The sequence below is a fragment of the Rhinolophus sinicus genome, chromosome 4, assembly GCF_057876585.1.
Source record: "Rhinolophus sinicus isolate RSI-liver-muscle chromosome 4, RSI-T2T, whole genome shotgun sequence".
Lineage (NCBI taxonomy): Eukaryota > Metazoa > Chordata > Mammalia > Chiroptera > Rhinolophidae > Rhinolophus > Rhinolophus sinicus.
The window spans coordinates 58526599-58541911 of NC_142504.1; the positions used below are offsets into that span (position 1 = coordinate 58526599).

The 15313-nt window shown below is 42.4% G+C and overlaps 1 protein-coding gene across 1 annotated transcript in view; it reads right to left on the bottom strand.

Annotated features, from left to right (window-relative positions):
- Window positions 1-8457, bottom strand: part of LOC109439559 (uncharacterized) — a 42640-nt gene extending 34183 nt beyond the window's left edge. The window contains exons 1-4 of the mRNA XM_088797861.1: window positions 8075-8457; window positions 4191-4305; window positions 3860-4033; window positions 1837-1943 (exon numbers count right to left, since the gene is read on the bottom strand). Coding sequence (XP_088653987.1) covers window positions 1837-1943; window positions 3860-4033; window positions 4191-4305; window positions 8075-8307 — 629 coding nt within the window. The 5' untranslated portion in view covers window positions 8308-8457. The remainder of the gene's footprint in view (window positions 1-1836; window positions 1944-3859; window positions 4034-4190; window positions 4306-8074) is intronic.
- Between the last annotated feature and the right edge of the window lie 6856 nt (window positions 8458-15313).

The window sequence follows — 15313 nt, forward strand, 5'->3', positions numbered from 1 at the left end:
CTGACTTGTGAAAGAGGATGGACTTAGGGCACCCTTTGGCTTCTGAAAAATTCAAGAGGGAGAGTACAGCAGATGGCCTCCAGAAAATACAGGATTTCCTGCTACACTGAACATTTCACCAACCCAAATAACTGGTTGGAAAAATCAGAGAAGGGACATTATTTGTACCCGATGCACAGGGGTTGTACTTGGAATGAAATGGAGAATGTTGGGGTCCCTAAGGATAAAGGTCTTCAAAGTTGGGGTAAGGAATCTGTGCCCTTTGCTTGGTTTCTGGCTGAGGACATCCACCAACTCTGTGCCATTCCCAACTGCCTGAACCAAACTGTGACATCTCACCTGTTACAGAGGAAGTAACGGTTATATTATCCTAAAGTCCAGTTTTGTGATAACTAGCATTTTAATGTAAACACTTACATCCTCAAAGTTTTAAAAGAAGCATAGTTTTCTGCAGTCCATCCACGGTCATCTACAGCATACACGTCAACATTTTGCTGAAGCAGAAGCTTGACTGTGTTTGAGGATTCATCCTTTACAGCAAGCATGAGGGCCGTTCTAAAATAACAGAGAGAACTTGACCCTTAGGAACTTTAAGTTATGTAAACAGCTAATTTGATAGACTTTACCAAGTTCAATTTATTGCTTGTCTGTGTAGAATGGACCATTTAAATATTTAAGTGTTTATCTTTGTAAATTACATCCAAGGCTAAAATGAAGGGGAAAAGGAAAAAAAGCCTCTTGCCCCACTTGGGTACTACACAGAAGCTGCTAATTTGAAGTCTGCTAATAGACAAGCAACTATGCTGAGGTCACTTATCTGAAGTAGGTGAACATTTCAATGAACAATGTCCTGCTAAGTCTGATACATGGTACTTCAAAGTAGCTAGAAGTCAGGTAAGTTAAAGGTAGCTGGCAGGCTTGAAACAATAATATTAATTCTAGTAATAATAGCCATAGTTTGGATTAATGATGCTATGTTAGGCACTAAATTAAAAGCTGTTAATAGGTAATCTTACACACAACCATCCTTGAAAAATATATTATTATCCTCATTTCCATATCAGGAAACATATTTGGCCATGATGAGTAATGTTCCCAAGGTCACACACGTGACACGTAAGAAGGCTCGGCATTGAATCCAGTCTTGTGTGACGTGAAAGCCCAACTCTTTTTTCTTTATCACCCACCTATGACTTACCTTCATTAAAGAAAAAATTATTCAGCAAAAGTTGTCTTTCACCCTTCTACCCATACTAGTTAAAAATAAAAAGGTCAAAATAGACTAGAAATGAAAAAGGATAAAAACTGATGAATGTCTGATAGTAGTAATTCATAGTCACGTAGGGAAAACCTAGTAACATGAGTGTTCTTCAAAGAAAACCGTTTAAAGGAGAGTCATCCAAAATACAAAATCAACACCTGTTTATGTTTACTATGCATCTTTAAAGGCAAACTGTATACAGAGTAGAGGTTACAAATCCTGTAAGAGAAACTAGGTCCAATATTATATCATAAACTAAAAGTTAGAGTTAGAGTCCAAAATTAGTATAATTAATTAAAAAAAACTTTAGCTAATATAAGATCAGATGATGAAAAACTCTGATGACAAATGACATCGGTCAATATTATAAATAAATATGAATATGAATCCTGCAGTATACTCTTCCTTCTGTTGCTCAGTCAGAATAGTTGCTTTTCTATCCAAACAATGATGTGGTGGTATTTTTCACTATGTAATTATAAGTTAATCCTCTTCTTATTAATTAAATCTGACATGAGTGATTGTTACCACTCTAGACAAATAGTAAGGTAAAGAAAAAGAAGAAACAACTATACCTTTTCGAATTATCGGATGCATTTACATTTGCATTTTTCCTTATTAAAAATTCCACCATTTCCTTATTTTTTACATATACCGCAAGCATAAATGGTGTGAAACCATCCTGTGAAGCAGAGAAAACGATTCATAAACTATAATATTACATATTTCTAAGCTGAATTTTAACACTCACAAAATATCCTCTGAACTTAAACACACACTAAGGACAGTGAATAAAAATCAGCCCTGTGTGCTGTCATCTGCTGCTCCTTCCCTTTAAAATAACCTCCTTCTATGTCCCCAGCAGATGAACTGCAAGCTCATTCCCCAGAACTCCTTTCAAACACTGACAGTCCTGGTGCCAAGAATCTTTGCTCCTATCACAGCCTCTATCGTAGCATGACTGCAGTTGTTTTATTATTCCCCATCTGAACCGAGAGCCTTTGAGGTCAGGGGCTATTTTTCATCTCTGTAACTCCAAACTCTGAAACATAGTAGCAAATGCTTTCAGTATTTTTATTGAATTGATAACCCAAATGATTATTTCTGGAGTAGTGTTTCTTAAGTTATTCCAAGGAATATGTATTGTGCCCAGTAAGAAGATTCCAGAAGATCACATTGTGTTTGAGAAATATTACAAAACTCTGCTTTATTTGCCTGTTACTAAAGAAATGTTTCACTGTAATCTTGTAGCCTCAGAGCCCTCCTAAAATTGATCTCCAGGCAAGTTTACGACTCACTAACTCTGTCTCCCCAACTAAGGATTATTATCCCGGAACAATGGAGAGTCTCTTGCCTAAAATTGTAAACTGAAGGAAAAACGAAAGTAAAAACCCTCTTCTTGTTATTTCCCCTCAGTGGCCGAATTTCCAAATCAGTCTGCACAGTTCCTCTGAGGGCTCTTTCGTTTTCCCTATTAACCTTTGGCCAATGAAAGCTAAATAACTTTTTATAAATCACCTTTTCATGATATAGGAACACGTCAACAGCAGGAAAATGTCTATGATATTGTAAAATGCTTTTTTGTTTGTTTGTTTCAAGGTAAAGCCTATTTCCAAGGCAAATTTTGCTTTCCTGTATTGTTTTCCATTAATTAGAAAAAAAAACTGAGATGTGGAAAAAAGCATTTGAAAAATAAAGTTTTGCCTTTGACAAATTGTGTTTTTACAAATATATGCTGTAAGCACATAAAAGACAGCTGAGCCCTCAACTGCTTCTTTAGAAGTATCATCATGTAAAGTGCAATTTTCAGCAATTAAGTTCAAAATGTTTTCGTTCAGGGAACTGCTTGACTTGCAAACACGTAAAACTGACCCTACCTGTGTCAACCGAGGGCGTTCCTGCAGGGGTTGCAGTGGCGAGAGGTGATGTACATCCAGGAGCAAAAGCACGTGAACGCGGCCCCATCACCTCCTCACTCTGTACACCTACAACCCGCCCAGGACCTGCATGAGGCTGAGCAGGAGCCCCACTCCGAAGTGGAGACCCCGAGGGGGAACGTGGTTGGCAGAGGGGTTCTGAGCACAGGCAGCTGTCCTTGCTGGATGCCCAGACGTGACTGACCCTCCTGCCCAGTCTTCAGAACCCCAGGGTCCTGGGGTGCCAGGGGCCTGTGGCCTGCTGCTTCCCCTCCCCACGTGCACACCCCCAGCTCCCCCAGCCGGGTACCAGGTCTCCATTCCTCCTCCCACCCATCCCTAGCAGCGCCCATGTCCTAAGGCCCTGTCTGCACAGCAGCACCCCCACATCACTTCCCTCGCCCCAGGCCTTCAGTGCTTGGTGGGCTCTGAGCCTGGCACCCACTCCCATGCAGTAACAGCAACTGCTTCCTTCTGGGGTGGAACGGGAGCTGGGAGACAGAGCTGGGCCCTTTCCGTGGACACCCCATTTCCCCAGCCTCCCTGACTTGGCTTTGGAGTTGTTTCCGTGGTGACAGGGCCTGATGTACAGTATGCAGTGCATACCTACTAGAAATACAATGCTTGTGGCTAAAGAGATGTGTATTGCAAGTATTGTGTAAATACACCCGTTGATTTATGCCTCGCAAGTTGCTTCTATATCTGCCTGGTGTTGCAGCAGCTTTGCAGCCAGGGCTACGTTCCCACTCAGGGCCGCATGGTGGAGAGCCGTGTAGCCATTCACATCCTTTATATTGGGATCAGCTCCATGTTCCAGTAGGAGACTCACACACTCCTCTTCCTGGGACTGTACGGCCTGTCAGGATTATGCCCAGAAACAGATGGTAAATTCTGGGAATACAAAGTAATCATTCCACAACTTTCCCCAATTAGTTCTAGGTAATCGAGACACGTTCATTTTCATTCTAAATCATTAAATTCATCTGGTGTTGACATAGCTGGCTACCACGTACCTTCAACAGAGCTGTCCTGTTCATGTTGTCTTGGAGGTTCAGCTCACATTTCCTGTCTGTTAGCAGAGTCACCACTCCCAGGTGAGAACAGGCACAGGCCAGATGCAGAGCGGTCCTATGAGGATGACAAGGCTTTTTAGGACATTACAGGGCACTGTCTCAACTACAGAATTCCTCACGTAACTGTGAACATGAAATGCTATTCCTAAGCCTTCTAAACCAATACGGAGTTTGCTTCTGGACAAAGGACAATATTTACTAGCTCTTGTCACTCACCGCATTAATGAAAGAGCAGCCTATGTGACTAGAGAGAACATGACCCGGGGATTCAGCTCAACTTGGGTTTGATCCTACTTCAACTCTGTCACTTGTCAGCTATCCCTTAGCCTTTGTGGGCCTTGATTTCCCCATCAACAAAATGGGCATAAAAACAGTACTTACCTCGCAGGACACAGGACTTTGCTTAAATGAGATCTATGCAAAGAGTTTACTACACGTCCTAGCACAAAACACAGCTGAATAATTGTGAGATAATATTATTATAATTATTACTATTACTGCTACTTTACAAAGATAACATTTAGTAAAATGGTATCATTCTACCTACTTTGCAGATATGTTTTAGAGATTAGAAAGAACACTGTATTTCAATGATTCTAAGACACTGTTTTCTCACATTTAACATCTCTGACTTTGGAATGCAATTTATAATTCAGAATGTCTTGTACCTATGATTGGCAGCATTTTAAAAAGTTTCTTACTGGTACACACAAGAGTGGACATCGTACCCTCCATGGTGCCTTTCATGAAATGAGATAATGGTCTACACAACAGACCTATTGTGTTCTAGTCACGTAGTTAGCACTTAAATAAATTTAGTTCTTAAAAGCATTATGGGGAGAGAGGACTAAAATAACAAAGCAAAACAAGACAATGTTTTAAAAAGTAATTCTTATTTTAATTTACAAGAAACTTTAAGCTAAAGGAAACTCAGGATTCAAATGAAGAGGGACGGCTCGTTTTATTCAATATTTAGTTTTATAGATTATATGAAAATCAGATATTTCCCATGATCAGCATTAGTACTTAATACTATTGTGTATTTTCAAAACGACAGGTTTGGTTACCTTTTACAGTGTCCTAACTGCAGAAATACTTTTGTTTGAAAGGAGAGCGGAAAAGCTTCAATTGGCATTAGGTCCTAATGTTTCCATTTAAAATTTTTTTATTTGGCTCATATTGAGGCAACATGAAGATTTCAAGGGAGAAAAGGGGCTGAGAGCTGGATTGAAAAGGTCCTGAATAGACTATGTCTGCTACATAATAGGTATTCAGGTGATATCTGATGAATAAATGTGTTGCAAAAACGGGAAACTACAGTTGTAGAGTTCAGTGTTTTTAAAGAAAAAAATTATACAGTAAAGTAAAACTGCTGCAATAGTAATAATCACTTATACTTGCTATTTTTGCGTTTTGATTTTCATAAGGACACAGCAAAAATGATTAACCAAAATCATTTACATACTATAGGCAGTAAAGCTATATATAATGAAAAACGTAAGTGTATATAAAAATATACATGCATGAACTCTACAGGCAAGATAAAAAAGGTTCTCTTTACTCCTAAAGGGGCTAAAAGTTGTCAGAAAATACTTATCTTCAAAAATGTATATTTTTTTAAGAAACAGAAAAGTGAGAAATTATTTTTATCTGTACAAGATTCATATTCCTAGGAACAATGAAATATTATCCAGGATTATTTCATTAATAATAAACTTTTCTTGAATTTCTATATATGTTCATTGTGGAAATCAGATTTTTTTTTAAAGGAAATGAAAATCTCACTTATAACACAAATACTCAGGTAGCAATTTTATCCCATTTTGCACATGTTTTTGACTAAGAGAAGAACATAGTCTGTTTATGAGTGTGTACAATCAAAATGATTATTTTTCTCCCTTTCCGATCTACCCAGGTATATCTTTGCATGTCAACATACATCTATTATCCATACCACCTTCAAATCGGTCACACATTACTTCATCCTATGGATGCACTGCTTATAATGCATGGAAGTTTTAAGTACTGCTGAGATGTAAAAAAAAAATGTATGTAATTTATCTGATTATTTCATAAAGATACTTTAGTGTTTTGAATTGATGGGTAAACGCAAATATATTTTTTAAACGTGGTCTTTATCACCAAATGGCCAACTTGAAAAGCCAAAAACAACTTAAACTCAAGTTTAAGCAGCAGTGTAAGTACCGTGGCTCTTCACCTTCACACATTTTGTGGATAGAAAGGGGAATTACATTTCTCTTTTACCTTAAATCCCTTTTCTCACAGGGGACACTAAGTATTTTCCCTATATCCATTGGTCACTTGTAGATATACAAAAAGGACTTTGTCCAATTTCAAATTCAAGGGTTTTTTTGTTGTTGATCTCAGAGTCTTCTCTGTAATGAAGATATACTTTTGGTCTGATATAAATATGTTGTAAATAATTTGCAGGTACATTTATTTTATTTTCTTAACATTATTTTCTGGTATACTGACTGTTTGGATTTTTTTACATTGCTCAACCAAGCTCCAGAATTCTTGCTTTTGAAGTCTTGGTCAACATAAAAAAGAAGTCTGGTATTTGTGTTTTCTTCTGGTACTTCCTTCATGGTGTATATTTAAAATGTTTAATTGATAGTCCATCTGGAACTGATTTTTGTGATAAAAAATATCTAGCTAATTTTCCCCAAATACTGAACAGGTATTTCTCCATCATTCATGATTACTTTACCTTTTCTACTAACGTGAAATGTCACCAGTATCAAGGTCTAAAATCTTACATATATTTGGGTTTGGGGGCATTTTTTATCGTGTTCCCATCATTTATCTCTCTTTTCTGCAATTAGTAAAGACATAACTTGTGGACATTTGTAGCACACGTTGACATCTAGAAGGGCAAATCTTTGACTACTATATAAAATGTTTCATAATTTCATCACAACAATAAAAGAGACATAACGTGGAACTCAAACATTTTAAAACCATGATATTTTAGATGGCTTATGGAAAATACACAATTACAGGAAGAGCACACATTTTGAGAAAACGGTCCTTCCTAGTCAAGCCCACAGCCACCTCCCACTTCCAGGTTCCCTGTCCAAGGTGCCTCAGTAGAGAGACGCACACACATAGGTGTGCACTGATGCAAAACGGTTTTGGGTTTTCTCGGAAGAATTTTTAGCCCGCAAGTCGACCTATTATGAGAAATATTTTTCGTTATGCGCTTTTCTATAGGATATAACATTGTGGTCTAAAATTGTGAACATCAAAAATAAAATGCTGTATATACTTATTTCATTTCTATTACAGATATTTAGTTCATTGTAAGCGGGCATTTTCCCGCCAAATCGCGTCGTAACGCGGGGCTTTTTTGACATTTTCTCGCCAAAATTAGACTTTCCGTAAAATATTCATATCTTTCGATCTATTTGATATTTTTCTATGAAACTTTCAGTGTTTTAGTTTAAAAAGAGGTCTCTATTTATTTACTTTGCAAAATTTTTGCCGGTTCCAACTAGAGGGATATGACGAGTTTACTCGTTTCCGCAAAAAATGTGTTAAATCCCTTTGAACTTGTCAGTAGAGCGCTCTATGAGGAGAATGATGAGTGAGTGGGTCCTAAGTGTCTGTTTCTGCTGCTCGCGGAGTCGACCTGGGCCCTGGACCCCAGGTGGGGTCCCCACCACGGAGGGAAGACGGCCCAGCGCCCTGGGTGACAGGAGGGCTGGCGTCCACCTGGATGAGCCTGGGCAGATAAGCCCCTCCCCCAGGCCCCCCGCCTTTCCCAGGGCCGCCTGTGACCACTAGCCTCGCAGCCCTCTCACCGGTCCCTCCTGTCTCTGTCATTCAAGCGTCCTGGACGGAGCAGGAGAAGCCTCTGCACTTCCGGGACGTTCCCACTGCAGGCGGCTCTGTGGATCTTCCTGAGATCTCTCTCTCGAATGTAGTAGCCCCCTCCAGCCTCAACCTTCTTGACAGCACCACCGCTCTCCGAGCTCTTTACAGATTCGGAGGGCGCCACGCGCCTCCAACACCCAGTGAGGGAAACCTCCTGCATGGCCGAGCCTAAGGGCTTCGCAAGCTCCTCAGCACTGCCCAGGCTTTTCAGTCCGCTGAGCCCAAACAACAGTAGACTCTAGAGCAGCCAACTGCCTCTCCCACAATATCCCAGCAGGACAGAGAGGCGGTTTGGAATCTCTCAGCCCAGAATGCCTGTAACCAAGCAATGGTGCCCGGGTCAGAGCTGATGTCACTGCGCAGGTGCACAGAAGCCTAACGCACAAGGGCAAGGGCACCCAGAGCTCACGGGCAAGGCCCAGGCGTCTCACATCTCAGAGGTTGCTTGTGGGCAGCGCGGGGTTCCTTCTGCCTCGCGATTTCACCCATTTATTCAATCTAGAATGGTCAGAAAAGATGTACCTTTCCATTCTTTTTTTACTTGATAGTATAGTCACTTGTCAATTTGTGACAACTGTACCAGTATTTTTACAGCTGACCCTTGATTTTCATACACCTTTTTTTGCAACCCACCTTAAATTTGTCACTTAAATGCTTCAGTTGTCGTCTTTCCAAAGCTGTGTCTGGATTAAGTTAATCAATTCATGAATAACCACACTACCGACAGTTCACTTTTGGCAGTGTCACAACATTCGTCTGTCCAATGATTTTGCCAATATTTGTGTATTTAATCAAATTTTTGTCCTTATGAAACTGCGTGGAAAATATAAAAATGAATTTACCACACCAAGAAGCACAGATCATATAAACATAATACAATTATTAAACATAGACATCATTAGACATTCTGAGAAAAATACATCAATTGAGATAATAAAAAAAAATTATAAAACCTTAGAAGAAAGGTTTTCAAATTAAAGGAAATATTTGAATAGAAATCAAATTCACCCTTTTGCAAATCAAATTCACCCAAGGGCAAATCAGATTCACCCTTTTGCAAATCAAATTCTCCCTTTTGCAAATCAAATTCTCCCTTTTGGAAATCAAACTCACCCTTTTGCAAATCAAACTCACCCTTTTGCAAATCAAACTCACCCTCTTCAAATCAAATTCACCCTTTTGTAAATCAAATTCACCCAAATGCAAATCAAATTCACCCAAGTGCAAATCATTTTCACCCAACAGCAAATCAAATTCACCCAACTGCAAATCAAATTCACCCTTTTGCAAATCAAACTCACCCCTTTGCAAATCAAATTCTCCCAAGAGCAAATCAAATTCACCCTTTTGCAAATCAAATTCACCCATGTGCAAATCAAATTCACCCAAGTACTAGAAAGTCAGTTATAATTCTAAATAACCATGTCAATACCACACCAGCATAGTGGAGAAGACATCCCAATTTGTTACAGAGCACAAGCCCCACGCAGACCTAATTATCCCAAGGAGGTGAAGCTAATCGCCCATGAAGTAAGAGGCACTGTGGGGAGACTGCATTAGTGCCTTGGGTAACGTGGATGACCTGGGATGTGGGAGACACAGCAAGATTTCTAATTCCAGTTTTCCAGATCACGTTTCCACAAATCAACTATAGTACCAAAACAGGGTGGTATTGTCATAAAACCAAACACACAGATCAGTGGAGCAGAATCGAGCCCAAATTTGAAGGTGCAGAAACAAACGACGCTGGGAACACTGGACAACTGTACACAAAACAACAGCACTGAACACTATCTTACACCACAAAGGGAAACCAACAATTTTCCCTACTACCGTGTTTCCCTGAAAATAAGACCTAACCGGAAAATAAGCCCTAGCATGATTTTTCAGGATGCTCGTAATATAAAATAACCCCTACCGTATTTTCCCAAAAATAAGACCAGAATTTATATTAATTTTTGCTTCGAAAGATGCATTAGGGCTTATTGTATACTATGAGCACCCTGAAAAATCATGCTAGTGCTAATTTTCGGTTAGGTCTTATTTTCGGGGAAACACGGTATGTCCTTCCTCTGCTGGATCCTCTGGTGGCCAGTGCCCTTCCCACAACCACTCAGCAGAGTTCAAGTATAAGAAGTGTCTCCTTACCTTTGGCTCTCATTCATACCTCCTGGTGAGATAGCGAGGTAAAGCAGGTACAGAAGGACATCCCATGTTGTCAACTAGCCGGAGAGCCTTCAGGGCAGATACAGAGAAAAAACCAAGTTCCCTCACAAAAGATGCCACTGCAGGACATGAAAGCCATCATGGCATCTCTTGGAAGAGAGTCTGCTTTCGTGATACTCTGGCCCGGCTCTCGAGCAACGCTCTGCTCTTGCAAGATTGTGGTGGTCATGTTTATCACGCAAATCCTTGCTCTCATGAAATCCTGGTGGACATATTTACCACATGACCCCCTGCTCTCCCGAGATCCTGGCCACATGCTCCCGTGAGACTAGCGGGCATGGCTCTCATGTGGCTCTCTGCTTTCAGGAGATCCTGGCCACTGGCTCTCTCATCACCTGTTCTTGGTAGAGGCTGCTGTCCCCCCACTTTTCGGTACAAAAGCGGCTCTTTTCTCCAGCTTTCACGTGAGGCCGGTCCCCGGATCTCTGCAAGGGTCTTAACCTCAGGCTCACTTAGTTCTGTGGGAAAATATCCAACAGGAAGTGCTCACTTAAATTGTGCCCGGAGGAAGTGTACATGGGAAACAGGCTAAGAGGATGTACCCACATGAAGCCAGTCTGAAGAAAGTGTTCAGGGAAATTCCCACAAGCTGACACGCTCCCTTGTCCCTGGCACCCCATCTCTTCACACACTGGCTAATGTGAGAAGCTCGATGGAGAAATTACTTCTAAGTTTCATCATACACCTTATCCAGAGCACCGCCTCTGTCCTGCAGCCAAAATGGAGACATCACCTCAAGGTACCTTCTCGTCCCTGGCCCCAGAAACACCTCTGCCCTTCACACCCTGAGGGAACAACACACAATTCAGATTTGCTTCTCGGTCTCACTTTATTGATTTCCCCAGGCATCCCCTCTGCTCCCTCACATGCTGGATGGAAATTTTGCATCCATGATTCTGTTTACCATTTACCCCTGTGCCCCTCACATGCCAAATAATACACATGTAAGTTCTGAGAAAGAAGACACCTCCTTAAGGGTTATGGCTGGCTAATGCCCGAAATTGTTAGAAAGGTAGACTAGCAGTCATTTTCACACAGGGTCTTTTCACACAAACCACACTGCAGGAAGAACGTTGCAATAAACCACCTGCCTCCCACAGTGCACTGCGTATGAAAGATGTCTCTGAGGGACAGAACAGACAGGACCAGACAAGGCTGGAGCTCATGGAGCAATGTAGAGCAGAGGTGTCTAGAGAAGGAACTCTCCTTAGGGCCCCGATGCCCCATAATTGAGCTGTAACACTATTGAGCTGCTCCACAGCTATGCTATTCTCACAGCAGTGCTGTATCACAATAGAGCTGTTCGCATTGAATAAAGATTCCATCTGCACTGCAACCCCAATTTGGGGATTCCTATTGACACTGACTTAGGGCCAGTGACCATAGGTTGACAGACACCTGATGCCAGAGCCAGATTTGGGACACAAACCATGGGTTCTAAAACCTGGACTCGAGACCTGACCATTTTCCCAAAGCCAGACCACAGACCCTGGGACATTGATCCTGGAGCAGAACCTGTACCCCAAGTTGAGCCAGTCCTAAAGTCAGAACACAAACACGGATGCTAGACACCAACCGCCAGAGCCTGACATGTGATGCTGGACCACGGATTCTAGATTGCAGGCATCAAACCTTGGAGCCAGAGCTGGACATATCCCACAGACATGGGCTCCAGACCTGAAGCTGGACCCAATCAGACTTTGAACCCCAGACACCAGATGCAGAGTCTGACTAGAAACTGAACCTAGGAATCTGAGTGTAGAGAGAATCTACTGCTATGGGAAGTTTTCCAGTCTGGTGAAATTACTACACAGTAATCTATTTGAAACAACCATGTCAATACCACGCCAGAAAAACAGAGCACATCCAAGTTTGTTATAAAGGACGAGACCTACGCAGACCCAGTTGTCCCAAAGAGGTGAAGCTAATCCCCTTTGTTAATTTGAAGCACTGGTGGGCGACTACATTAGTAGCCTTGGGTGACGCAGATGACCTGGGATGTGGTAGACATAGCCAGATCTTTAGTTCCAGTTTTCCAGATCACTAAACCACAAACTATAGTAGCCAAAACAGGGTGGCATTGGCATAAAATGAAACACATAGATCAGTAGAGCAGAATGGAGCCCAGAATTGAACTCACATAAATGATGCTGGGAACACTGGACCATTTATTTGCGTGTTTTGCCACACGCAAAACAACAGCACTGAACAGTATCAGATTCCACAAAGAAAAACTGATTTTTTACACTAAGCCCTTTCTCTGCCAAGTTTCCTGATAACTGACACCTCTCCCCCACCCCTCAGCCGAGTTCACACACAGGAAGATTCTCCTTACCTTTTCCTTCTCTGTCCACACTTGCTGGGGAGGTACTGAGGTAAAGCAGGTGCAGAAGCATGTTCCACTTTGTCTTGGAAGCTGTAGAACCTGCAGAACAGATGCAGAAGTTTAACAAGTTCCCTCAAAACATAGGCCAGCACAGGATGTGAAAGGCGTGATGGCAGCTCTGTCCCCCTGGCTATCGCACGATACTCTGGCCTCCGTCTGTCAGGCAAGGCTCTGGCCCCTGGCTCTCATGAACACTGGCTGCCTTCTGTGTTGCCAGGCTGGCCTCTGGCTCTCCTACCAGACTCACACTTCCTTCTCACCTAGTGATCTGAAAAAGTGGTACCACAGGAATTGATCACTTTAAATTGTGACTGGAGGAAGTGTACATCAGAAACCAGTTTGGAGGAAGTACTCACATGAAACCAGCCTGGAGAAAATGCTCAGGAGTAACTCCCGCCAGCTGACATGCAACCCTTAACCCTGGCACATCCTCTGCTCCTCGAACACTGGCTGAAGCTGGGATAGAAATATGAACTCCAACTTTCACCAGTCCCTTTACCCTGGCCCCCACCCCCCCATGCCCCTCTCACAGGCTGGCTCCAGCTGGGATGGAAATATCTCATCCAAGTCTATCCTAGCCCTTTCCCCCATGTACCCCCGCCCCCGACATGCTGCCAGGAGCCAGAATGGAGACATCACCTCCAAGGTTTCTCCTTGCCTCCTGCCCAGGACCACCTCTGCCCTTCACACCCTGGTGGAATCCAGAATTCAGATTTCTCACCAGGTCTCATTTTACCCATTTCTCCAGGCGCCCCCTCTGCTCCTCACATGCTGGATGGACATGGGATAAAAAACTTGCCTCCAGGTTTCTCCACCATGTACCCCTCTGCCCCTCACACTCCAAAGAACACATGTGTAAGTTCTGACAAACAAGACACTTTCTAAGGGCTCCGGCTGACCAACTGCTCAAATTAAAACAGGGAATCTAACAGCCATTTGCACACAGTCTTCTCACGCAAACTGCACTCCAGGGAGAAGCTTGCACGAATGGGCCTGCCTCCCCAACTGAACTCCCAATGGAAGACATATATCAGGGGTAGAGTACAGCATTCAGGACTGGACAAGACTGGCACTCGTGGAGCAACGTGGAGCAGCGCTGTCACACCACGGTCACCTCACCCCAGAGCCCTGATGCTCCATAACTGAGCTGTGACACCATTGAGCTGCTCCCCAGCTGTGCTGTCCTCACAGCCATTCTGTATCACAACTGACCTGTTTACACGGAAAGTTTCCATTGTCAATGCACCCCAATTTTGGGATTCCCATTGGTGTCGAATTGGAGACAATGACCATGAGTAGACAGGCAACAGATGTCAGAGCCACAATCAGGACCCCAAACAGAGATCCCAAAACTGGGACTGCAGTTTTTACCCTGGACCCAAAGCCAGACAACAGACCCTAAGGCCTGGGCTCTGGAGCAGTACCTGGACCCTAGCTGAGTGATAGTCCCAAAACTGAAACCCAGACCATGGATGCCAGGCACCAGATGACAAAGCCTGATATGGGATATCAGACCATGAATGCTAGTTTCCAGATTCCAAACTCGAGCCAGAACTGGACCTGCCCCCAGACATGGACCCCAGAGCTGAAGGTAGGAGCGACCAGCTTCTGAACCGCAGATACCAGATGCAGAGCTAGATTATGGCGTAAACTCTGGGCCCCAGGCCTTGGAGACTGACCACAGAGTTATACCAAGGAGCTGAGCGCTGGAGTAAGGAGTGGGACCAAAACAGTGGGCCTCTGTGTTCAGGTGACAGAACACACCTGTGATAAACATAAATCCCATATGCAGAGCACTTAAACAGACTGTTGACTTATAGCCGCACACCAGGGCCTCCCCAGGACCACTGACCTAATCTCCAACCCTGATCCTTACTCCTAATCTCCAACCCTACACCTGTATACCCCCGAACCCTTAACCTTTTACCACATGTAAAGATAAATATCACTGCGAAACATCTTGAGATTAAATGCAGCATATGTAAAATGATGCAATGAAGAAACAGTAGATATCAGATGACTGAGGCTGCTGCCAGCATAACCCAATATGTTACAGTGTAGGAACTTTTCATTTGGTTTGTTCTCTAGATAGTAACACAGAAAAATCACACAGCTCAAAGGGAACCTTGAATAATTTATCATTTTGGTCTAGATTCTCAAAAAGCCCAGAGAAAAAGAGTGACATTTCTCCTGGTTTGGATATTATCTAAGCTAAGATGTTAAACTGGTGTCTCCTTTGTTGAATACAAGAGCAATTTTATCAGTCTCTTCCTTTTTGACAGTGGTACAAACAACATAGTCCTGAATCTAAAACATTGTAACTCAGATTTCCCTTTTCTATCTTTTGACTTAACGTTGTAGATCATTCACGTTTTGTTAAATGTGTGATTCAAATATATTATTAAAAAGTTTTCACTTCTTGAAGTGTGTATCAGTTATCACAGTAAGGTCAACCCCCCATCTAACTGCCCCCACTCTAAGTGCGTGACAGTTGCCAAGAAAACATTAAAAAAGGAGACATTCTCTTCATAGATACTGTCAATAGCTCAACATT